This window comes from Phasianus colchicus, chromosome 24, assembly GCF_987193195.1.
Source record: "Phasianus colchicus chromosome 24, bPhaCol1.hap1.1, whole genome shotgun sequence".
Lineage (NCBI taxonomy): Eukaryota > Metazoa > Chordata > Aves > Galliformes > Phasianidae > Phasianus > Phasianus colchicus.
The window spans coordinates 3,380,604-3,406,564 of NC_143459.1; the positions used below are offsets into that span (position 1 = coordinate 3,380,604).

At 53.8% G+C, this 25,961-nt stretch overlaps 1 protein-coding gene across 1 annotated transcript in view; it reads left to right on the forward strand.

Annotated features, from left to right (window-relative positions):
- The window catches only part of RUNX3 (RUNX family transcription factor 3), a 43,114-nt gene that overhangs the window by 7,856 nt on the left and 9,297 nt on the right, over positions 1-25,961 (forward strand). The window contains exons 2-5 of the mRNA XM_031594963.2: positions 5,853-6,097; positions 6,874-7,030; positions 10,843-10,947; positions 23,929-24,093. Of these exons, the coding sequence (XP_031450823.2) occupies positions 5,853-6,097; positions 6,874-7,030; positions 10,843-10,947; positions 23,929-24,093 (672 nt within the window). The remainder of the gene's footprint in view (positions 1-5,852; positions 6,098-6,873; positions 7,031-10,842; positions 10,948-23,928; positions 24,094-25,961) is intronic.

The window sequence follows — 25,961 nt, forward strand, 5'->3', positions numbered from 1 at the left end:
ATCTACTTGCTGCGCACCTTGCAGCTTCTTCAGGCTCCACTGCTGCAATCTGTCTGTGCTTCCTGTCTGCCACCTCTGCTTTTTTTGCTTTGGTGGGGCTTTTCCACACTGTTCTCTTGCTGGATGACCACCACCACTCTGTGCTCGTGCAGCTAACTGCAGCCATCTGCCAGCAGACAGGTGGGGAAACCCTCACCTGGATGAAAGCAGTTGGGTTGGGCTTGCTGACAAACCGCGTATTCCTGGAGCAACTCCTGCAATGTGCATCCCTCCCAGCTGCTGGCTCTGTGCATCGGGGCTCTGCCCAACCCAGGCAGTAATTCCCTGCTGGGAGGGGATGGGGAAAAGCAGCTGGTGGGGGAGGAGGGCTGGATGTGGTTGAAATTCAGAGGGAGCTCTCCCATCTCCAGCACAAGGATATTCCAGGAAGAGCTTTGGAAATTAACAAAGTTGCTGCAAGGTATCTCTGCTGCCCAGGGGTCAGCAGGGTGAGGCAGCAGGAGCCCACCGTGCACTGTGGAGTGATGCACAGGGCCACCACAGAGAGCTGCTCTGTTGGCCCCCTGCTTGAAGGGCTGCTGGGTGCCCATGGGGCAAGCAGAGCAGGTTCCCTGTGCAATGCTGATGTCCTGCAGAGAAGCTACAACTTAACCATGGCATGTTTGCACCTGCCTCTAAAGCTGGTTTTTGTTGAGATGCAACACTGGGATGCTCTATCAGACCCGAGCCAAGAGAGACAAGACTTCCAACCAGCGCCTGCTGCGCACCGCCAGCCCTGAGCCCCCATGTCTGCACCCACCCCCAGGGGGATTCCCAGCCAGCACAGCCCCAAGACAGCAACAGCTGAGCCTGCAGCCTGAGCACGGCCTGCAGTGGGGATGTAGGTGAGAGTGGGGAACGTGAGCACTTCCCAGCGGCCGCTTTCTCTCCGCTCACATCCAACTTCCCCAGCAGCCCGGGGGGAGCACTGCATGCCCGTCTGATGCCCAACATCACAGCAGCGTTGGGAAATGCGTGCAGGGAAACACCACTGCACGCTCAGCACAGGGAGAGGGTGCTGCCCTTCCGTGACAGCCGCTCTCCTCGAGCTCACAAATCACACTCTGCTTTTTTTTTTTCTGTGTGTGTGCATTGGCCCCGCCGTACTTTTCTCGCCGTCATGTGCCTTTCGGTTCCGCTTTCCACCATCCAGACATTTCCCCTTTTTCTTTCCTTTGGAATTTTTTTTATTTCTCCCCATCGTGCCGTGAGGTTATGAAGGGCTCCGGGCAGTGCGTCCATCCCATGGTTTCTCTGGTTGGGAACGGGTGAGACACGTCCTCCATCCCCATAGGGTCACATCCCTCAAAACCCCTCCAAAACAAACAAGACCCCTCTACCCCCCAGAGACTCCAATAGCTCTGATTAAAGCCCCATGCTTCCAGTTGTTACCCACCTTGGGGCGTTTTTGGAGATGGGATGTCCTCAGGTGCTCCGTAACCTTTGCATGAATGGATCCTTTTCTCTGCATAAGCACATTCTTAAAGGAACATCAGGCTTTCATTCTCCACTTCAACCATTGCGCTTCTCTGTTCACTTGTTTAAATCAAGCATAAAGCTCTGACTGTTCTTTGAATATTTATGACCAGTTTTTATCTCATGCCATGCATACAAAACATACTTGATTTCTTTCCTAAAAGTTTTTTTCAAGTGCAAAGTTTTAAAAACATGTGGCTTTTATTGCAGGCAGGAATGAATAACAGCATTCCACCAGTAACCACATTAAATGGAACAGTAATATTCATATGCGTAAGGGCAAAAGCTGTCTTGTTTCCTATTTGCAGTTGAACTCTGAAATTAATTAAGAACTAAAAGGATCTGACAGTCATTAGGATCTTTTAAAGAAGGAGTGGAAATGGCAGATGGGACCCATGCTCACAAGGCTCTGCCATGCACTATCAATAGCACTGAGGATGAGCGCCCCGGACACGCTCTTCATTGCTGCCATTGTGCGCAGAAGAGAATCGTGGTTCTGAACAATGTAGAACAGTGCTTTCATGACTTCAGAACCACAGGATTCACGTCAATGGCCCTCGTGCTCCTCTGTGCATCACAGCCCATCCTGTCGGGGTGTGCACTGGGTGTGTGGGTGTGGGTGCTGCACGCGGCGCCTGCAGGATGGTGCAAGGGGAGAAGTGCATGCTGGCTCTGATTGCATGCTCTGTGCCAACAGCAGCAGCATTGCTGAGGCTGCACCCTGCAGCACAGTGCACAGCAATGACTAAAACCCTCCCCGGGCAGCATGGAGGGAATTTCACATTGAATTTCACATTGAATTTCACATTGAATTTCACATTGAATTTCCCAAGTGATGGCATTTTGGGCCAAAACTCCCAGCATTGCCTTCCTCCTTCTCCAGCTGCTCCATGTGAGGATCCTGCCCGGCCCAAGGCTGCTGGTGCACACAGCGAGGTGTGATGGGGTTAATGGATGTCCCCACTCAGGTTTTAGTGACAGCTGTGGCCGTGGCAATGGGTGCTGCAGGCATTGGGTGCCCATTGCCCCCAGGGCACAGCGGCCACGTGGCAGAGCCTGGTGCAGATGAGCTGGAGCTCATGAGCAGGACGACGCACGCAGCTGGTCCCAGCCTTCCCAGTGAGTTCTGTCTGGGACAGACGCTGCCTTTTCTCCCCACAGTTTCCCCCTATTTCTTCCCCCGAGCACCGCAGCTTCCCTCCTGCAGGATCCTCCAGTTGCAGCACCCGTAATTGCCTCGAGAGAAACCCGTTTTGTCGGTGACACTCAGGGGTTAAAACTGTCACCATCGCACACCCCATTGGATCGAGCATCTGCTGTTTGATTTATGAATGAATAGCACGCTCCCTCCCTGCATGCTGCTCTCAGATCCCCATCCCTTCCCTACAAAACAGATCCAGACACCCGCATGGCCCTACTGAGCACTGTGCTCCTGAGACAGAGTTTGTGATGAATTTTTAATAGAAAGCTTCCTATAAGGCCCTGCGCCCGTCGAAGCGAGAGGCTCTGCTGCTAAATAGCAGCTCAGATGAATTACCAACTACAGAGGAGGCTGTGAGGGAAGCAAATCCCAACCAGTACTGATTTAAAGAGCCGCTGACCTCCCCGCAATGTGAATGGGAGCATCAGTGCTACAAGGAAGTGTGGGGCCACAAAATGAAGCACTGGGTTGTGGGGGGTGAGTCCACCTCCATTGCTCTGAAGGGGAAAAAGCCAATGGGGGAGGACAGAGGGTGGCTTTAGGGTGGCTGCTGGAGATGGGCAGGGTGTAGCACCTTGTGCACCTGGGAATATTCCCCCCCTGGGGACCAGCTCCTGGTGTTTGGGGATGGCATTTACTTATATGGCACCTTGAGGACACGGAGGTGGTGAAACTGGTATAAAAAGGGATTGGAGAACTTTGTGGGCAGCAGGGCTGTGTGTGGGCACTGATGTCTGTCACATCTGGGCAAGGAGGGAACAGCAGTTGGATGAAATGAAGGAAGCACCCAGGGTTGTGTCCTCGCTCTGAACAGCATCGCCACTCCTCACTGAAAGGTGCAGTGAGTTGGGCCAGACGAAATGTATTTGCATAAAGCTTAATGAAAGGCAAGAGCCTTCTAGGGAGGGCAGCGCTCACCCAGCCCTGCGCACAGCCGTGTGTCACCACACCAGCAGCTGTGAAACCCCCAAGGATTTCCCAGGGGTGTACAGAAGGGCTGAGACCCACTGTGGAATGGGGCTGCCCCATAGGACATGGGCTGCCCTATGCGAGCTCCCTGCCCTATGTGAGCACGTCAGCCCCACATCGGGTGCTCAGGCCTTTCCTGGCCACCCGTGGATGGATCATCTTCTCACTCGGTGGCTGCTGTGAAGAGGAAGGGAAGCGGGTGGGGAGCAGGCTGGGAGGAAGGGGCCGAGGTGACGCACTACGGGTTGTGCTCTGCAGGGATGTGGGCTTTTAGGCAGAGCCACTTTAAAGGCAGGTTCCCAGCAGGACAGGAAAAAAAGAGACAGGAAAGGAAGGAAATATAAAGCCACTAAACCTGGAACCGAGCATCGTGCTGACCCCAGGGCTGTCCCATCACTGTGCCTCGCTGCAGCGATGCTCCTTTTTGCCTCACTGCACCGGTTCCATCGGTCCCACTGCTCCGGTGAGGGAGAACAGGTGGGAAACCTCCGTGCCACCTCTCCGCCCGCAGCCCGGGGATGGGTCCGCTGGGGGTGTGTAGAGGGGAACGGAGGACTGAGGGAAGCCCAGGACCGCAGTCTCACCGCCTAACGGCCGTAAGACGTGAACGGCATCCAGCGAGAGCCGAGCGGGGGTTTTGCCGTGGCGGACCGCTGCCCCCTCCGCCCGCCCCGTCGCGGAACCGCGGCGCCAACGAGCGGCGCTTCGGCCGCACTGCAGCGCTGCCCGCCCGCGGGGCACTGCGCAGGCGCCGTGTGCCCCCCCCTCACGCTCACACCCTCTCCGTGCCACCCTCGGGGAATCCCACGGAGATCGGGGACGGGGGGGGGGAACAGAGCTCGGCCAAGACCGGCCCTCCCGCAGTGTGCCCCGGGCTCCGCGAGGGGCGGGAGGAGGGAGAGCGTTTCCCCCTCTCCCCCCCCCACCGCCGCTGAACGGGGGCAGAAAATAGCGCTGAGCGCAGCGGTGCGCGGGGAGCTTTCCCCTAAAAAGGGCAGGAGAGCGGCGGGATTTAACGGGGCGAGGGAACCTCCGCTCCTCCCGCACTGCTCCCTATTAACAGGGCGTCTTAAAAAAAGAAAAAAAAGGCAAACAAACAGAAAAAAGCAAACACGGGGTTATTTTTGTTTTCGTTCCTGTCCTCGGCTCGGCTCTGCGGGACGGGAGTGCGGCTCGGGCCCTTCCACGCGTTGCGGTTTGGGGAGAACAATGTTGTATTCGTTTACGGAGGAGCTCAGGGAAAGAAGTTTCAAAAGAAAAAAAAAAAAGAACAGAAGGGAAGTTGCGTTCTGCACCGCTCCGACGTGCCCACAACGGCGGGCCGCCCCGCCGGACCCCCCCAGACGGGGGCAGACGCTCCGTGCCGCCCCCCCTGGGCTGCCCCCCACCCGCCCCCGGCGCGTTTCTCCTCTCGGTTCGGCGTTGCCACGAAGAGACCGACGGCTCCGTTTCGTTCCCGCATACGCGGTCGTCTCGCTAACGACTGCGGTGGGGTTTGGCCCCACAGAGCGCTGCGGACACCCCGGGACCGCCGTAGAGTGGAGGCGGTGTCCAGAGGCGGAGAACAGCGGCTCTCCCCGCCCCGCGACGGTTGAGCTGCAGCGGGCGCACGGCCGATGAGCGGCCCCCGAAGCCCCGACGTGCGCTCCCTCAGCCCGTACGCACCGACGGGGCGGGACTCGGTAAGGCCGGCCCCACTTTAAGGGAGGCAACGCCCCTTTCGGCACTGCTCACACCCCTCTGCCACCCGGGAGCCGCGCGGGGGGGCAGGGGGAAGGCCCCCCATTGGTGAGGCTCCCCGTCACTCACGGCCGGCCCGCCCCCCCACCGGGGCCGGCAGTAAATACGGTGCCGGGCGGCGCGGCGGCACTGGGAGTTGCTGTCGGGGCCGCCCGGCGGAGGGGAGCAGGCTACAGCCCGGCCGCGACGTGGCTCTGCCGGGGCTCCGCGTTGCCGTTCCCCGGACGGGGCGGGCGGGACAGCGGCGAGGCCGCCGTAGGCGCTCCCCGGGGCCGGGAACGAGCAGCCCCCCGCACCGCCCCGCCGAGAACGGGGATCTACCGGGACGGGGCCCGGTTGCTCGCGGCGAGCCCCGCCGCTCTCCTCGCACCCCCCGGCCGCGGCGGCGGCTCCTTGACGCCCTCCGTTGTGATGCGTATTCCCGTAGATCCGAGCACCAGCAGGCGCTTCACACCCCCCTCCACGGCGTTCCCCTGCGGTAAGATGGGAGAGAACAGCGGGGCGCTGGGGGCCGCCGCCGCGGGCGGTCGGGCGCGGCCCGAGGTGCGCTCCGTCGTGGACGTGCTGGCGGATCACGCCGGCGAATTGGTGCGCACCGACAGCCCCAACTTCTTGTGCTCCGTGCTGCCGTCCCACTGGAGGTGCAACAAGACGCTGCCCGTCGCCTTCAAGGTAAGGGGCGACCTCCTTGGGGGGGCTCCGGGTGCCGCTCCCCCCTCTCGCCGCTTTCCCTCCGCCCCTCTCTCTTTAACTCGCTCCTGACATCACCTTGAGGAGAGCCGCTCTTATTATTTTTAATCAAGTCTCCGCGTTGCCCTCCGGTCACGGCATCTTAGATATTTCGTACAGTTAGGAGCTCTCAGGCAACTTTGAAGTGTAATGAGAGCGGAGGTTAATTACCTTTCCGAGAGAGAGAGAGGCAGGGACGGGAGAGCCGAGCCGGGAGCGGAGAACGAAGCGCCGCAGCGACGGCACCGCGGTGCGTTCGGCCCGGGCGGCCCGGGCCGGGGATGAGGTGCGGGGCCGGGGGCGGTTCCGAGGGACCTGCGGGATGGGGGGGGGCTGCAGTGCGGGGCTGCAGTGCGGGGCCCGGCCCTGGGCACGTTTCTCCGCTGCGCCCCGAGTTCCGCAGCGCAGTTCTGTCGAATCGAACCCCCCCCAGACAGCGGCTCCCAGCTGTTGCAGGGCAGAGCCTCGGCAATCTGGAGCCCCTCGCTGCTTTCTAACCTCGGTTCTAAGCTCGCTTTTCCCTTCCCCTTCGTTTTCTTTTTTTCTTTTCTTTCTTTCTTTTTTTTTTTTTTTTTAATCTATCCTCGGGAACTCGACTTGCTTTTGGTTTTGCTTTGTCTTTGGGGAGGGGGAGGCGGTCTCGAGGGGAGGGGAGTCGTGAAGCGGTTCGGCTCAGACCTCGGTCACTTCAGCCTGAATTCCTCTCGTCCTGCCCTCAGGTCGTGGCTCTCGGAGACGTCCCCGACGGAACAGTGGTGACGGTGATGGCGGGGAACGACGAGAACTACTCCGCGGAGCTCCGCAACGCCTCCGCCGTGATGAAAAACCAAGTGGCGAGATTTAACGACCTCCGATTTGTCGGGAGAAGCGGCAGAGGTAGGTGTCGGCCGGGTCGTCCTGTTCGGGTTTTATTTTCTTCCAGGAAAAAAAAAAAAAAGAAAGGGGGGGGGGGGGGAGCTCTTTAATTTTTATTTAACGGCGTTTTTCTCGCGATCCGATGGAGGCGGGTTGTGTTGCTGCGGTGTGTGCAGGGAGGACCCCCAACCCCGGCACCAAAGTGGTTCCTCAGTGGGTCGTTCGTACCTTTGGGGCTGCGGCGGTGCTCCACTCCTCCCTGAGATGTTCGGGGGGGAGGAGGGGGTTGGGGGAAGGGGCAAGAAAAAAAAACCCATCGTGAAGCTTGCGTGTGTTAAAGCAGCCCCTGGTCGGTGCGGGGCTGAAAGCCCCGATCTCAGTGCTGCGGAATTGAGGGAGATGCGGTGCGGTGTCGGAGGAGGGGAACGCTCGTTGTTGGCTGATGGAAATGTTCTCCTGGGAAGAGCGGTGTGTCCTGCGGGTTGGGTTGCGGGGAGATTCGTTCTTAACGCCGTGGGAGATGCGGGAGCCGAGCCTGTGGGGAAGGTGCACTTGTTTTCCCCGTGCTGTATGGGAAAGCAGAAGGGAGATGTTACCTTCTGGCTCTGTCATTTAGCCCCGCACCGATCTCAAGGAATGGTTTGTGACAGCAAACCATCCAGGAAATGAATCTGTGCCACCTCCAAAGCAGGACGAATCCCCTGCAAACAGCTGGAAGGAAATCCTTCCCCTCTCCCAGCCGCGTCCTACCTGAATTCCCGACAGCGTCAATAGCATTACAGCATTTCATCACCAATAAACGCTGCAGACTGAGCCACTTAATTCACTCCGAAAAGGAAAAAAAGCAGAATGCTACACATTAATGGCCATCTGGTAGCATTTTCTCAATCTCTGGATGTATACATACGAAGTCGGATATATTTTGACTTCTCTGCATTAATTAAAAGCAGTGATGTTAGGAATTATTTGCATGTAATAACTGTTTACTTGTTCCTCTTTATGAAACTTGAATAGTTTACATTCTTTCATACGTTTCCTTTTTCCTGTTGGCTCCTTCTCCAAGTTGCCGTTTCTTTAAAAACTCCCCGCTTAACTGCTTGCAGGTTGATGGGCAGAAAATGTTTTTTCTTGTATGAATTAAGCTTTCATTTCTGCAATCAATTATTCCTTTCGGCTCTTTTCTTTCTGTTTTTTTTTTTTTGTTGTTGTTTCTTTTTTTTTTTTTTTCTTCCCCAAATTTCCAAACTCAACCCGATCTCAGCTCTGCCTCTGGTTGCACTGGGAGCTTTCCTGCTCTGCTCTGCCGTGTTGGAAGCGAGCGGCTTCCACATCTCTCCTTCCTCCCTCTGGTTCTCATTGCACCTTGAGAAGGAGCAAAGATCAGGGCTGTTTTCTTCCCTTATTCTGATGGGTGGTTGGGCTGTGCCTCCCCTCTTCCCCCCTCAAACCGAGGGGTTCTGAGGGGTATTTAATGCTCAGAATTGTTCCGGTTAGGTTTTCATCCTGGTTGCCGCTCTTACCTTCCTGTTTCATTCCTACAAGCCCGGCTTTGGCTTTGTTTATATCGATGGAAACCTGAATTTACTGCCCGGTGTTTTGTTGGAGCGGAGCTCTGTGTAAATGCGGTGTGTGTGAAAACACGCCCAGGGGGTCACAGCGAGCTCTGTGCCCTCAAATCGGCCCCGGGAGGTTCTCGATTTGCGATCTCTGAACGGTTCTGAGCGTTGTGTTCGCACCGGGGGCAGAAGCAGGAGCAGATCCGTACCCCCCCATCGCCGTCTCCATCTGTAAAACAAAAGGAGGGGACTTCGAGCATGGGGGGGGGGGGAGGTTCGCTGTGCTCCAGCAGCCCGCTTTGCTGCTCGTACGGCGGTGTCCAAACGAAAGCCGGGGTTAGAGGAGGGGTGGGGGGCTGCGATGCCCCCCCGGGAGCCCCATTGAGGGGCCGGGGTGCGGGATGGAGCTGGAAGCGGCCGTCGGGGCCGGGAGCGGTGAATGGAGGAAGAGGAGGAGGAGGAAGAGGAACGTCAGCCCGGGTTTCCCGAGAAGGAGAGAAATGAGTTCAAAACGGTGCTGAGTAATAATGGTCGTTTTCAATTCGTGGGAGGGATTTTTGAGAGCCGGTAGAGAGGCAGGAGGGTCGCGGCCGTGGTTGTGTGAGAGGACACCAAAATGCGGGGAAAAGATCACCTGGAGAAGGAGCATCAGTTTAACGACAACAACAACAACAACAAAAAAGGAATAATAAATAAATCCGAGCCGGCAGAACCAGCACGGAGCTGCAGCTCTGCTCGGGGACTCGCGACCAACGATGCCTTTCTCCACGTGAAAATACCTCCTAAAATAATGTTCCTTAGTAACTCTCACCTTTACGCTCGGGTTCCACAGCTCTGCTCCGGTCGGCTTTTTTGTGGACGCGGTTTACACCGAACCCGGGTGCGGTGGGGCTGCGGAACGCGTCCGAAGCGAGAGGTGGGGGTGGGGGGGGGGACGGGGACACACAATTCCTTCTTGTGTAGAGAATGAACTGAAGGCGTTGCTTGGAGCTGTTCTGCGGGTTGGGATTTTTGCAGAGCCGCTTCTGCGGGGTGTTCTCAAGACGATAATAATACGAATAGATGGAGGGAGAAATTGTAATTATTTATTATTATTATCTCCTTCTAGCTGTATAAATAGCCTTTTTTTTTTTTTTTTTTTTTGGCTGTGGGTGCTCTCGGGTCTCCACCCTTAGTGTCAAATGATGCCTGGGATCTGAGAAACCTGAACCAGGGAAAGATGGAGCGGGGAAGGCTTTCCCTGCAGGGCTGAGGGCGATGCGTGGCTTCTTTGGGGTGAATTCTGCTCCACCTTCAGCTCTGCAGCACCCGATCCCTTTGTGATCCTGCAGTGGGTGCTCAGCTGGAGCTGCTCCCTTGCAGCCCCCATGGACCCAGAGGGCTGCAGGTGCTGTAAGGTGTGCAGGGTGGGAGCAGGGCAGGGTGGGAGGTGTATGGCTGCTGCTATTTCCCCCCAACCCCCTTCTCATTCTGCTAGGGCTGCACTCCCGAACCTGCCTTTGGAGAGCGTTTCTTCCTTGCCTCCCCCCCATTTATTTATTTATTCCCATCGTTATTATTTTTTAATAATGAAGGAAACCAACTTGGTGCTTCAGTAGCATCACTACAGCCCACAGTGATGATGTCTCCTGGCAGTGGGTTCCTGCTCCCTGCCTGCATGGGGATGGGGAGAGGGGCACAGGGACAGCCCTCCTGCTGGGGGTCACACAATGGGTGCTGCTCCTGGCTGGGTGAAGCTGGGCTGGGTTCAGTACCTATTTATGCTGCAGCTTGGTGTGGCTTTACCCATCACCTGTCGAGTCTACAGTGGTGCTGTGTTGGCAGATTGCTCCTAAGGAGCATCCCATAGGCACCAGGACCCAAATCTGGTCCTGGGGAAGATATGTGGGGGAGGGTTTGGGGTGTGAGGAGTGGGGGGTGTCCAATGTCCAGTGCTGTGTTTTGGGGCTGAATTCCTGTGGGAAAAGGGAATTGTCTGGGTGGGGAGGCACTGGTAGGTTGATATGGGTGGAGAGATCGATATGGGGACAAGGGGCTGTCTGGGAAGGTCAGGGCTGTTCTAAGCCAGTCCAGGCCTCTTTGTTGCAGCAGTGGAACCCTGGCAGAGCCAGCCAAGCTTTGTAGCTCAGCAATAACATCCCTGAAATGAAATGATGAATGTTGGAGTTTGGTGTATGCGAATATTTATGTCTGAGCACGCTCCAGCAGGAGCGATTTGCTTTCAAAGGAACCGAACCCATGCGAATCTCCTCTTTTCTTATTTTTCCCTTTGCTTAGGAAAAAGCTTCACCCTGACGATCACAGTGTTCACCAACCCCACCCAGGTCGCTACGTACCACCGAGCCATTAAAGTCACTGTAGATGGACCCCGGGAGCCACGACGTGAGTTCTGTGCTTTGTTTGGCATTGGGGGGGGGGATTTGGGGATCCCAACAGCAGGAGGGGTTGGGTTGCCAGCAGCCTGAGCTCTCCTCATTCGGTGGGGAAGGACAGGACTTTGTTAGCAGCACGGAGGTGCTGGTGCAGCTGGGGCTGTGCAGAGTGTTGCAGGTTGGGGGTGTTGAGCTGGAGTTGCTGCTCCCCAATCCCACAGGCTGCCCCGTCCCTCCTGCCTGCCTGTGGGGTATCTGCTGCTCACTGCCAGTTTTGCTTTCGGGTTGCACAGCCTGGCAGCAACCAGCGGTGGAGAATGAGAAAAACCAAGCAGGCAGCTCAACTGCAGAACCACCCCTCTGTGTGATTGGGGTCTTGGCAGTGGGGTTCTAAGACGGCAGCCCGGTGTGTTCCATTTCTGGGGTCGGGGTGGTTGGAGCTCCCCGTTCTCATAGGGGTTGGGAGTGAGCAGCGCTCTGTGTGCCCTCATCCTGGCCCCGCCAACCTCCTGCTCACCCAGCACCACCCCGGGGATATAAAGCACAGTTTATTCACTTTGCGTGTAAAGCTGTCGGTGCCCAAATGGAAGGGAAGCAGTTTGATCCTTCTAAACACGCTTCAGAAAACATTTTCTGTTGATGCTGTCACTGGGCCATCGGCACCCCTTGATGTCAGGCCAGGTCGAGGCTGTTCCCTCTGTAAGGGGATTTTATTTGCATTGCTGCTGCTTGATTTTTTTTTTTTTTCAGCCCTCCTTTTTCTTTTTTCTTTTATTTTTTTTTTTCTTTGCTCATTTTTAATTTTGGAGCCTGGGGTGTTGGAGGGTCCGTGTGAGCCTGCAGGGTTGGGATGCTTGTTTGCAAAGCTGGCACCCAGGATACGCAACGCTGCTGGGTTTGGGTCGGTTGGTTCTTAGAACCAAAGCACAGCCCTGCAGGTGGAGGGTATTGCACGTCGTGGTGGGTGCTGTAGAACCCGAGGACAGGAGGTGTGGAATTGCACAACACCTCCAGCTCAGGAATAGAAACCAAGCAGGCCTCCTGACTCCTGCTCAGCCCCTTATCTGCTGCATCAGATTGCCTTTCTAATAATAATAATCATCATCACCATCACAGGGAATATATAAATAATAATACAAGGCAGGATAGTTGCTACTCTTAGCGTTTGGTTTGCTCTGATTTCACCGATACTCCGCGCTCACCAAACCCCAGCTGAATCACAGCTGCTCCTCCTCTTGCATTTCAACACACGGGCCAGCCGCCGCCGATCTTTAATTTAAAGGCTCTGATATGGAGGCACACCGGGCAGGAGCTGTGGGTTTGAGCTGTGGGCAAACTCTCCCGGCTCTGTTTGCGTTGGTGCCGTGCCTTCGTTTGGCACAATTAGCCAAAACCTGCCATGGAACAGCCTGCCCTGCCTCTCGCTTGGTTTGCCTGAGGGATGCTGTCCTGGGATGCAAGGTCAGCGCTTTGCTGCTGTGCTTTTGGCTTTTTCTGATCTGCATACCTGGAGATGTTGGCTCCTTAAGGAGGTCTGCGTGGTGTTCACGTGTCGGTTGTGCCTTTGTCTTGTGGGTTAATTGCATAGAATGACTGGGGTTGGAGTTGACTGTAGTGACCACCCAGTCCCAGCCCCCACCATGGGCTGGGTGCCCCCCATGAGCTCAGTCTGCACAGGACCCCATCCCTGTGCCCCCACAAATTGATGACCTGAGCAGTTTAGGCCTAAATTGCCTTTTTTATAGCTTTTTTTGGTCTCCTTTTCAGATGATTGTAAATTTGTAGGCAGGAAAGGGAATTCACCTATGATCAGTTTGACCCATATCTGCTGAAAATTCAGTCTATGGTGGGGAGATGGGGGGGGGGGGGGGGGGGGGGTAGTTTTCTCCTTCATTATACTCATTGCTTTGCATTTTTGAATGAACCTGCCATTAAAACTAAAACAAAAAATCCTTTTGCTCCTCCTTTCCTCCCCATCCATCCGTGTGCGCATCCATGATGCGGATCTGCTGCCTGCGGAGTTGGTTTGGGCTGGAGATGTCAGAGGTGGTTTTCTGGCCTGGCTGCCACTGGGGGGCTCTGGCACAGCACCCTCTGCTCAGCACTGCTCACCTGGAGGAGCCCCAGGGCTTTGGCTGAGCACCAAGGCTCCCACTGCCCTCCCTGCTCAGCTTTGGGAGGTGAGAGCAGCCACCAGGGCTTGTGGTTATTTGACGTGTGTGTGTGAGTGTAGTGTAGGTACTTGATAGATGAGTGTATCTGTGTTAGATGTGCAATGTGCATATAGCTGAAAATGTGCTTTTTGCCCCTTCTTGGCAGCAGTGTCACAAATGAGAGGGACGTGGTGAGCGTTGGGTGCAGGAGCGATGTTGGGGCTGGGGAGGGGTTGGTGTGACCATGCAGAAAAGCATCGTTCATATGGAAAGAATTGGCCATTTGTCTTGGGATCCTGGGAAAGCCCTGGGCATCATCTTCTCAGATGCGGTGAAATTCTTCCAGCAAACGTTCTCGTGGGGTTTTTGGCCAGAACCGTGACTCCTCTCCATGCCCCACCTCTGAGCTTCCCATTCATCTTCCACCCTTGTCCCATCGCTTCATCTCAGCCCTTGAGCAACTCTTTTCACTAAAGCTGTGCCCAGAAAACATCTGAGGAGTTGGAGATCAAGTTGAGTTGGGTGAGAAATGACGGCAAACCGGGCTGCAGCTGGAGCTCAAGGCAGGGCTGGGGGGCACCAGGCTGGGCACTGGGACCCACAGCTTTGAGCCCACAGAGCCCTAATGAGCTCCCAGCACTGCCTTGGCCCCGCGGCTCCTTTGCTCCATTGTTTCTATTGCACTCTGCTTTGCTGCGGGTTTGATCTGCAGAGGACATCTTTATTTTTTTGGAGTTGACACCTTAGCTCTAAACAAACGGCGTGTCAGGTGCCGAGTGTTGACATACTCTGTGCAAACAGGAAGTAATAAAATATTTGAGCTTCCTGTGGAATTTCCTCCCCCCCCCCTCCACCTTCTCTGCAGCTCTCCATTTAGCAGAAACCCAACTTTGCTGCACTGCAGTCCTCGTGCAGAGGCTCTCCCACCCACAGGAGGCAGAACGTGGAGAAAGGAATAGCTGGGAGCTATGCAGGGCTGTTTAGTCTATTCCTGGATGAATGAGAGCATCTCCAGGGCCTCCCCTCACACCTCCCTCTTGGCTGCCTTCCCTTTCCCCTTCCTACAGCTCTGTCCTCCTCCTCGCTGTCACTTCTTGCCAACCTTTTCCACTTCCTCCTATCCTCCCCTCTCCTTCTCCCATTTCCTGGAAACTCTTTGCAAGCTCCTGCTTTCTTCCTTTCAGTATCTTTTCTAATTTTTTTTTTTTTTTTTTTGCTACTGTTTAGCCTTTCTTAACACCCGTTCCCCCAGCTTTATACAGCCCTGTCAGCCCTTAACCCCATGCTTTTGCTTCCTACCTCATCCTGACCACCGTGGTGAGGAGTGAGGGGAACCCAAGCAGAGTGGATCACCCACCCATAGCCCTGTTGGGCAGCACGCAGTGTCACCAGGAGCACACCCACCCTCAGGCTGTGGGTGCTGGAGAAGTGGGGATGCTCAGAGCCCTCTGCTTCCCTGCTGAATGCTGGACCACGTGGTAGAAGGTCAACAGAAGCTGGGGGATGGAGATGCGTTCTATTTATTATTATTATTTTATTTAACCCCTCCCCCAGCAAAAAGCACATAGGGATGAAGCAGGGTGCTGGGCACTGACCCGCGTGCTTTTGCTCTGCAGCTTCATGCTCTCTTCTCCTGCACTGATGGGAAGGAAAGTGAGGACGAGGAGGGCAACACATGTGGTTCCCTCACCCTACTGACCCCAGTATACTGTGGGGCCATGCTGGATGTGTGCACTGACAGCTCTGAACGCAAGGGATGGGCTGCAGCCTCAGCTCCAGCACCCCACACGCACACGTAGCTTCTCACCTCCCACGTTTCTGAGCCATTTCCAAGAACTCTGGGTTTTTCTTTGATGTTCTCAAGAGCCTGGCTGAGGGTTTCCCTCCCTGCCTGTCCCCTGCGTGTGCGACGTCAGGCTGAGCTGCAGCTCAGCCACACTCTCTCAGCTGGGAAATGGAAAGCTTGTAGTCTGTAGAAGGTGGAAACCCTCCTTCCTGCCCCTTCTCTGTGCCTGTGAGCGAGGTGTTGGTGGAGGTGTTGGTGACACCTCTCCCCCCAGGAGGAGGGGTTGGGGGGTGTGAGGTTGTACTCCAGCAGCCCATGCGTTGAGGGGCTCACGGCTGCAGGCAGAGGTGGGGAAAAAGATCCCCAAAAATAGAGGAAAAGCTGAGCTGGGAATGGGGAGAATCTGCCTGAAGGGGCAGTGGGTGCCCCTAGCCCCATTTCTTCTAGCGATGGTAACAATGCACACCAAGCTGCCCCAAATACACACAGCCCACCTTGGTGCTTTTCTTATTGCTTTTGTCTCCCAAGATCTGAATTTATTTATTTATTTTTCAAATTCTGGTGGATCTGTTCTAAGGAGTTTTGCTTTTGATTCTCAGTCAGTCCTCCAGTTTGAGGCAGGGAGGAGGAAGGTGTCTGGGGCTGTGCTGGTGAGGACAGCCATCCTGCATCTCCCCCACCCCCAACCCCACAGCTGCAAAGCAGTCAGATTTGCATCTAGAGACAGCAAAACCAGCAGCCTGCTTGACTCAGGAAAGGGAAAATTGGTGCACTGCTCTTCATCAGAATAAGCTCTCAGTGTGATGGTAACAACTTGAAGCTGCCAGGTGTCCCCTATAGGATGTGCTGCCCTAAGATGAGCCCCTATCCCCCCAGATCTGGGGCTGTGGGTGCACCCCTTGTGTTGGCTTATGCTCCATTGTGCAAAGCTGACTCTTTACAGCACCCTGTCTTCATGCCTTCGTGGCTTAAATGCCATCAAAAGTACAAAACTGCATTTATTGTACAGTGGAGGTGCTTATTTCTGTGCTGACTTCTAGTTTTTTAAGTCATTGATGATTTCTGGCCAAATTTCTGACTCTTTGGCAGTTCCTTTAACAAAGAGCATCTCTTTGGGACTTCCCTTTATCGAGGCAAAAAAGAAAAAGCAGAAAAAAAAAAAAAAGAGGAAAAGATCATCCAGGAACGTTCTGATTACCTCTGAGAAATGCAGATTGCTTCTCTGCTTGCATTTAGGCTGGGCTGTGAGCTGGGTTGTACGACTGCAGATCTTTATCTTGGCAAAAAGGTTTTCTCATGGGGATGCGTGAAACTTGAATTTGAGCTGTCCTTGTGTTGCCAGCCAGGCTTGTTGCTGAACTGCTCCGATGGGGCGATAGTTTGGGGTATTCTGAGGGTCTTTTGTGTTTTTGCTCTGCTTCTCCTTAGCGAGATATAAACAAACAAACGTTTCCCAGTTTATCCGGGAACTGTTTAAAAAAAAAAAAAAAAGTAATAAAAAAACAAAACAGAAAGTCAAAAGAAGAGGAAAAAATAGATGACCTCAACGCTTTTGGGACAGTTATTTGCCTACTGTAAAATCACTTTAATTTGTTCTAATTTCAAGCACGGCGCTTAAGCTACGCCAATTTCCCACCTCTCCTGACCCGTCCCCTTCCCTGGGGAGGAAGAGGAGGAAATCCTTAGTGACCATTTCCTGCTTCCACTCTGGCCCAGGGCGCGTGGCGGCCGCCTGGTGCTGCCTCTGCCCCGTTCATGGTGGGGTTTTTGGCTCTCTATTCCCACCCCTTCCCAACCTGGAGCAGCAGGAGGGGCTCTGGGCACTTTATGGCATCGGTGGAACGTCCCTTTTGCTCTTCAAGTGGAGGAAGATGAAAGCAGGCGCTGGGCTGATGGCAGCACAGTGGTGTGTGTCCCAAAGGCTCTCGCAGTGCCCCCTCCTTTGGGGCTGTGCTGGGGGTGCAAGGGATCGGTGCAAAGCTCTGAGCTGCCGAGTTCACGCAGGAGTCCCTGCAGATCAGTACTTGCTGTGGAGCAGGGTTTCTCTGTTTGTATTCCCATTGCTAATGTGTTTTGATCCCAGCGGGTAAATCTGAACCCTTTGGTATCTGCTGAGACCATCCAGGGCATTGTTTTCTTGCAGAGGCAGTTCGAGACTGCTGTTGATACATGCATGGCAGGCAATTATGTTAAACTACCTCCTCTAATTTCTTATAGGCACTGCTACCCTGTTAACCCCTTCTGGGCAAAGCCACGAGTCGGGGTTCAGCTCGAGGGGTGGCAAACACTGAGTGGAGGATTGCATGGACCTCAGAGCCCTCCAGGAGGGCGATGTCCCCCGGCTGCAGGTTTGCATCACCCATTCCTGTAACCCAGCCTTGAAAGAAGCAATAACAAAGCAACCCAAATTATACGGGCTCCGGTAAATTGGCTCCTCTAATTATTTTATTTGCTGCATGTAGTGCATTCCACCTCTGCTTTTATAATCACCCAGTGCGTAATAACTGCAAAATCATTTCACTTAAAAACGACCAATATTTTCTAAGCAAAGCAGCATCAGGAGGCAGAGCAGGGAAATTATTTTTTGCTCCTGGTGTACAAAGAATCTTTGTTGAGATTGGTTGCAACACCTCCTGCTTTTGAAGGCTTTGGAAAACCCCAGGGTACGGCTGTAGGAGAGCATAACCTGATTCTGCTCCGGGTTTGCAGAAGACAGAAAGAATCGGGATTGGAGATGAGGGCATCAATATTGCATTTGGAAGAGGTTATAGGGGAGCAAAAGGAGCATCTGATGGATGGGGGATGTTTGAGGAGAAGAGGCCTGGTGAAGGATGCTTCCATAAGGATCGGTGGTGGCTCAGATGTGTGCAGGGATCGTACAGATTAAACAGTGAAATGCATTTCTGCTGGATGCGGCTGTGTGAGTCTATGCTAAGAGATGAGCTGGGATGGGGCAGGAGGGGATGCGTGTGCTGGGACACACGAGGACCCAAGAGGAGTGTTTGTGTTGAGGATGTTGTGAGCTTTGCGAAGGGGCGATTCGGTGCGATGGTGATTTGTAAAGTGGATCCAACAGCACGGAGGGCAGTGAGTACATGAGGATGGTTGAGCTGTGTGTTTATTGACACAGAGCAGCCCTGCTCGCCATGGGCAGGATTTGCAAGCTGAGGAGGGCAGCGCGAAGGGTCGACGATTGAAAAGAAAGTCAGTGCTAAAAGGCAAGTTTCATTTCAGGGAAGATAGCAGCTAAAGGACCCAAACTATCAAACAAAACCACAAGATCGCATCAGATATCGGGGCAGGACACGTCTCGTTTCTCCTTCTCAAAGGGTTTATCAGCACAACCAATCGCTTCAATGATGTGGCAGAGGGAGGAAGAGGATTTGACTCAGAGTGAGATGAAATAGAGTTCCTAAGACCCCAGTCTTCGCTGACCCATCACCTGTTCTGAAATCTGGCAGAGATAAATCATATCCTGCAGCGGAAGGGGCTTCGATGCTGTTTTGTATGATTTTTATCTTACTCTTTCCAGCGAATCTATGCACTGAGTGGGAGAAGGAGGAGCAACAAATCAGAAATGGGGGGCAGCCCAGTGCTGCAGCCTCCGAGTCATGGCACCAGGGATGTTGGCAGCGGGATGCAGCCCAACGCTGTGCTTCCCTATTAGGGCTGCTGGTGTGGGAACGCAGCTCTGCTGCTGTTTTCCTGGAGGAGCACTGTGCAGAGCATTAAGGGAGCCACGCAGGTAATGTTGCTTTGGGGCTCTCACGGTGTTGCATTGAGAGTGCTGGCAAAGCTCGACAGGAGCTGTAATTATCCAACATACCAGCCAGTCTCTGGAGATGGAGCTCAGAGTTCAGTCCTGGGATTGGGGGGATATTAGCATTCAAATGTCAGGGCTCTGCTCCAGCTCTGTCCTAGGGCAAAGGGGAAACCCAAGGCTCAGCATCCTCAAACCTTGGGAAAGTTTGGATCTGATCTGTGTGGTGTTATTGGGAGTGCAGGACCGGCTGGGGAGAGCTCCTGCATCCAGTTGGCTGCTGCCTGGCCCTGCAGCATCAGGCACATCTCGTATGCATTAGCTGTAACGCTGCACATTCCTTGCACGGATTTGAACCCAGCAGATGATCCTCCCTGTCCAGGGCAGAGTATCCTAATCCTAACCAGTGTCACCCAAAGGAATTTGATGCGCTTGCCCTAATGGAACAGGTTATTAGGTGGGAAAAACCAGCTATACTGGTAGCACACAGGTTCCATTTCGAATTGTTAGATAGCAGGCATTAACTCACTGCCTGCTGCAAACTGGCAGAACTCCACTGATCTGTGCACTGACAGCTAATGTATGCACTTGGAAATCTGATCTCAGACTCGACTGAGGCAATACCAGCTGGATGTGCTTGAGATCTGTCTGCTTCCTCCCCAGCACCCAGCCTCGAAATCTTTGAATCGGGGTTTTTTTGCTTAATTCCGTGAGAACTGGATGGCAGCCCATAGCTGAGCTCTGCCTTCCTGGAAATGGGAGCAGAAGCAGTGAAGGAGGATGGTGGGGTTTTTTTTGCACCTTGCTATGAAAGCTGCAGGATTTCCCACAAACGTGCCGGGTGAAGCTTTCAGTTCTTCCATCAAGACCTTTAAATCCCTCCCGATTCACCCTGCAGCCTCAGAGCCAGATTTTTTCAGGAGTGTTTAAGGATGGGAAGACCTGGTGAACTTTACCCCGTCTGCTGCTGGGATTCCCACCAGCTTTACCAGCACAGCAAAACGTTTTAATACCTTTGCACATCCAGACAGGATCAGTCCTCCTGTAGAAACCCTAGGAATGGGGAGCCCGCATCCCTCAGGGGCCTGTCCTAAATCTGCACAGAGATCTGAGTGTGATGCTCCTTTCAACCTGAGCACGAGCCACAGCTCCTGCATCATTAGGAAATCCCATCCGAGATTTGTTTTCCTCCCAGAGGGCTGAGTTTGGGGGTGTGCTGGTGTCAGCAGGGCTCCAAGCACGATGGGGTTTATCGGAAGCTGTGTGCTTGCGTGGCCTCCTGTCATGGGGTGGGCAGGGAGAGAGGCAGAGGCGAAGCCAAGGGACCAACCCACAAGTGAGAGGAGATTAAGGGCTTGCAAACCAGCTAATCAATACCAGCCTGCCTATAATGAACATCTCTCCCCGCTGCTGCAGCTTCAGACAGTAAAAACCCACTGTAAGTGCAACGTATCTCCGTGCTTCCTGCCAGCTGGCTGCGAGCCAGCGTGTTTTCTTCAAAAAGAGGGATATTTATTTTCAGCCTTTTAGAGGCAGCCAATTCATCTCGGACCACCACCGGCTAAAAAAGCTTTAGAAATTAGCAGCTTTTTTTTTTCTTTTCTTTTCTTTTTTCTTTTTTTTAATTCTCCCCCTTAAATATTATTTTCCTTTCGTTGTTGGAGTCGGTGTAAATCCTCTGCGTTGCGACACACTGCCCTGCTCTCAAAGCTGGAGGAAGACAGTAGCAGCAGTGTCTCATGAAAGCCAGAGGAAACCAAAGCAGAGCCTCGCCGTGACTGATTCTCTTTCCAAATGGCGTAAGCAGGCCAACTTCAGGCATGTGAATAATGAGTTATCTGTGCTTGACTTTGTTAGGCAGCAGAAGAGATGGTCCCTGCGAACGTTTTCCTCTTTTCCTCTTAGCAGTTGGCTGGTGCTGCTGCTCACCGGGGCTCTGCAGAGCTCCCCATCCTCTTCTCCCATCCTTTGGTGGCTGTGGGACCCACCGTGTGCTTTTTGGCTGGGCATTTCCCATGGCCAGCCTTGAGCTGGAGGTGTGGGGGAGGGCTGGAGGGGCACTCACATCCTGCACTGTAGGTATGCAAAGATGAAACCACTGAGCCCTGTGCTGCGAGGGACAGCCCTGATGTTCCCATAACACAGGCGCTTCTCATGTGGCTCGTTCCCAAAGCTCATGCTGGGACTTGAGGCTCAGACTGGGAAAAAATTCAACCCTCTGTAAAGGATTGGCGCATCTCTCTGAAGTACCTCTTTTGAGGGCTTCGGGAGGGATGTGAAAGGTGTTTTGTGCACTGAGACGGAGTTTTATCCGCTGCTGATTGCTTTTTTCCAGTCCATTCTCGTGGACGTGTAGATGCTGAGCTGCTAGGCTGAGTGGCTGCTCCTCGGTTGGGCTGCAGAGGAAGGAAGCAGGTGGATGCTGGTGGCCGTGCTGGGTCTTGCAGTGCAGGTGGCTGTGCTGCTGGGCACAGGGTGGGCTCTACAGCTGCTGGAGCTCAGCTGGAGCAACCACAGCACATCCCAGCTGAGGCGTTCTGCCCTGGCTATGCTACTGTCTCCTGGTTCTCATCTCCTCCTCAGCGGAGTAAAGGAAATGATCTGCAAATGCGTGTGTTAATGAACAGCCCCCACTCTGAGCTGCAATGCTCTGTGCTTCCTTTGCTCCAGCTTGTTGCCAGTGCTTCACAGCAAGACGCCCAGGGAGGGACAAGCCACTTCCCACCATCTGCTCCCCTTCCTCTGGTAGCACAGGGCTGCACTCTGCCCAGCCCCTGCCTCTCCTGGCCATGGCTCCATCTGCCCTCACATGTAGAGAAACCCAGGGATGAGCTCATCTGTACTGGGCCCAAACCAATTGAGCAGCACTGAGAGTTGGGTATCATTCACACTATGAAGTTCCTGGAGTCCCTTTTCTACTTTTGGTCAGCTTCCTATTTGCAGCTGGGGAAGCAGGGTGCTTGCTGGGCACTGCAGACATCCCTGCAGCCACAACAGGTTGCTCTGCTGGCAAAGAAGAGTCGGGTCTGTTTGGTGTTTGGAATCTTTCAGTGCAGAAGCATGCCTTTCAATCAGCTTTCAGGGCCTGAGCTTCGGTGCAGCGCTGGCTTTTTGCTGTCAGCTTTCCAAGAAAAAAACCCAAACTTCCAGGATGCACCCTATTACTGGCCTAAGTGTCACAGCTCTCCCAGCTGGGAGGTGTTTGATGGGATTGCTTGTTTGCTGGGCTGATGCAGATCTCGTTCTTACGCCAGGATTTGAGGTGGTCTGTCCAAATTTGCACGTCATCGCGCTGAGTATCAGCGTTAAATGATTCAGGGAGCTGAAGCCTCCTCTGACTGATTTCTTGGGTTGAGGTCTGACGCTGTTTGAAGTCAATTGAAAATCCACCCACTGACTTCAGGAGGCTTTGAGTCAGTCCCTGGGTTAAGCTCGAAACCACCTTCCTTTTCTCTAAGGTATGAGCTATTGTTCGTTTGACGGCGCTGGTTTCCTCTGCATGTCAGCTGTGGGCAGATGGGGAAGGGCTTTTAATGAAGCCAACCGCTGCAGAAATGAAAAAGCTCAGGTTGTTCTGATGAAAGAAACCCATTAATAGCAATTCTCTCTTGCGTGACAAAGTCTGACGTCCCCAGCTCTCAGTGACAAGCAGCAGGAAATGCTGGGGAGACAGCTTGTACCGAGCAGGGCTGGTAGTCCGTGGGGCTGCTGGTTTTTAACTCATTCGCTTCCTTTTTCTGTACAACACAGTGCTGTCCCAACTCAGCCCCATGGGTGGAGCTAGGCATGGCCAATATGCACTGGGGAGAGCCTGGGGAAGCTGGCCAGGGTCTGAGCCCCACTGCTGCTCACCTCCTACAGCAACCCCAGCGTTTGCTTTGGCTTGCATCCACATCAGTTTTTCTACATTATTTTTATCAAGACAGTCTTAGGTTTGGGTTGTTGTTTTTTTTTTTATTGGTGATGGCTGAGCCTGCACACAAACCATCCTGTTCCAAGGGGCACTGCTATTTACTGGAGGCAGCACAGGGACTGCAGTGCAGCACAGCATGGCTGCACGAAGCCCTTGGTTCAGTCGTGCGGCTGAATAATACTTAACTGCATTAACAGCATCACTTGATTTACACTTCAGGGTTTTCTGTGTCACGTGCCAAATACTGCTGCAGGATGGGATTTTGGCTGAGGTAGGGGCAGAGAATTACAATTCCATTGAATTTCTGTGCAGCTTGCTCTTCACAGTCCTTTTGGCTCCTCTGCTAAGCTGTGCCTGAGAAAAGTGCTAGAGGAAAAACTTATTTAAGCCTATTTTTCTTCTCGTGTGTGTTCAGATGAGATGTGGCCCAAGCAAGACACCTCGCTGCACACCCATCTCTTCCCTATATGCTCCTTATGTCTCCCAGGGCCCTCCAATAACATGGAGATGCCTGAGGTCTTGGGGCTCAGGGAGATTAGAAGAGATCTCTCATGGTGTGGATTCGAGGTTTCCTTGGTTTACTTCACACAGCAGGGAACAGAATACCACCAGGTTTTGCTTTCTGCTGAGAGCCCTTTTGGAGCACATCCTGCTCTGTGCCATCAGCACATTGGCACTGGGGCTGGAGCTGTGCATGGGAACAACGTGGGGACATCAGAGAGCAGGGCTGGAGCTGATGCTGGAGTCAAGACTCAGCTTCCCAGAAGCTCCACAAGCCTGGGAGCACATCCCAAGCCAATCAGAGGCAAGATGGGGAGATACCAGATGCCAGGCTGCGGGAGGGGAAAGTCTGGGGACCTTCTGTGACTTTGCTATGAGCTGACACCGTGCTCACGCCAAGCAGATGTGGGGCCCTTCAGCTTCGTGCGGGTGTAACTGAGGCTGGAATCCAGCCCAGGGAGAGCGGAGCCGTTCGGCAATGATTAATGTAGTAAAATGGGAAAGTTATGTATCAAGTGTATTTCATGCGCCTCTTGCCTCAGGCCTATTAGCATAAATTTAATAATTATTATTGCCCCGTTCCAGCAGCTGCTACCTAAGGAGCTGGGAGCGCTTTGCAAATGCTCGTTAGCTGCTGCTTTAGGGCTGGGAGAAGAGGAACCGAACGAAGCAAAGCGGTGCCATGGGCAGAGCTGGGCAGGGGCTGCAGTGGGACGAGGGACTGTCCTGTGTGCACTGAGGAAATGCTATAGAAAGCACTTACAACCAAGCATTTCCCTCACTGGTTCCCCAGCTGTCGTGGAGGCAGGGGGCTCCCGCTGTGCTCCACCCAGCAAAGGGGAACGGGTTGGACACCATCCTCTCTTATCACCTTCCAGGGCACAGACAAAAGCTAGAAGACCAAACCAAACCCTTCGCCGACCGCTACGGGGAACTGGAGCGGCTGCGTCAGTCCATGAGGGTCACCCCCACAACACCCAGCCCCCGTGGATCCCTCAGCACCCCGAGCCACTTCGGGTCGCAGGCTCAGACTCCTATCCAAGGTAAGGCTGGCGTGCATCTCCGAGGTTGGGGTTGGGGTGAGCAGATGGCTGCTGAGCTGCACGCTCCGGTGGTTTCACCCAGTAAAACCAAGCAGTTCCAGTCGGAATGCTGGGAGAGCAAAGCAACGTGCTTGGAATCCAGTCACTCCTTTGATATGGAGGCACTGTGCAGACGGTTAAGCATCAGCTATAAAGGGTGTATCGCACTTTACATGCTAATCCAAATGGTTTCTTATCTTGTTGAGCTGTGTTGATGCCAAGCCCAGCAATCCACCGCCTCGCTCCAGCCTCATTCCCCACATGTATGCACACCTGCATGGGCGCACGCGCAGCCTTTGCTCTTCCCATGAGTGCTATCAGTGGCACTGAGCCCTCGGGTGCTCCGTGTGTCTGCCTGGCAGCTGCCAGGAAAGAGGTTGGGACTGCAGCCTGCCCATTCTGTGAGCTGGAGCTTTTGTCCCCAAGGTGTAGGCGTTGCATGTGAAGCAATCTGGCTGCTTTGCTGCACTGCTCGGCACCGCTGTAATGAAGAGAGCTGTTCTCCCATCTGCACGGTACCCCCGTGTTCCTTCCCGTGCGTTTTTAATCGTGGTGTTGCTTTCTTTTGAGAATCAGCAGAAGCACAAACAGAGATCTGTGGGGTATTATTGAAGCGATGCGCGCTTTGAGTTTTGGTGTGAAATTGTCTCCCTTGGAAGGTTTGGGGCTGAAAGTCTCAAAAGCCCCAGTGCTGCGCTTTCAGAAGTGATGGAGATGTTTGATGACCCTCAGCTCTGTTGGCCAGGGGGTTGGCAGAGGCACCAGGATACGTTTGAAAATGTCACCTGAATTGTAAAAGCTGTCGCACTCCTTCCAACTCCAAATTACAATGAAAGTTTAATTTATTTCTCATTGAAATCAACTGTCTATGCTTGGAATTTCCAATGATAGCAGCGCGGTTTGCAAGAAGAACATTTTGTGTAGGATTATCATTTGATTTTTGTTTAAAAAAAGAGAGGCTGAGTTTTATAGGCTCATCTCATTGGCTGTACAATAGAGATTCTTTGGAGGAGGCTGGGGGGGGAGGGAATAGTTTAAATTAGCACAGTCCCCTGTAGTGCCAGAAACCCAGAGAGCATCATTTGGAGCAAAGAATCAGGTGATGACACAAATGCAGAAAGACAAATGGAACGGGCCACGAGTCACCGCCTGGGCCAGATTCCCAAATGTCAGTGACAGCAGGAGTGGAGACACACAGAATTAGCCCATCCCAAACGGTTCCTGCGGAGCCCATCCAAAGGACCAGGAATGCTGCAAAGCTGCGCTTCGTGCGCGCTCCGCTCTCAGCTCTGCTGCTTCCAAATCGGAGGAATTAAAAACCAGGAGCAGAATCGACTCAGTGATTTCAATCTCAGCCTTTTGACACAGCGCTAGCTATAACCAAGCAGAATAATAATCATTAAAAAAAAAAAAAAAACCCTCTTGCTCTCACACACACAGCTTATTCACAAAGATCGTAATTTTTACCCGAGCAAGTGGAGGCTGCCTCATGCCAAGAACAACACGGGAGTTAACAGGCCTGTAATTCTCACGACTTGGCACGTTCTCAGGTAACACACACGAGAAGCTGATTAGCAAAAGCATAACGAGATACTGGTTAGGAGGGATGGATGGGGCAGGCTGAAGTTCGCCAGTCCCTGCTGTCTCTCACTGGGTGATGCTGGTCCTCCTGTCCCCATCCCCTGTAACCTCTCCTGGTGACCTCCCCGTTCTGCTGACCCTGTGTGAGCAATCCCTAATCTGCTTGTGGCAAAACTGATGAGCTGGAGTGCTCAGAACAGCCTGAGCCACCGAGGCAAGCAGAGCCCGGGTCCTCAAGTAGGGCATGT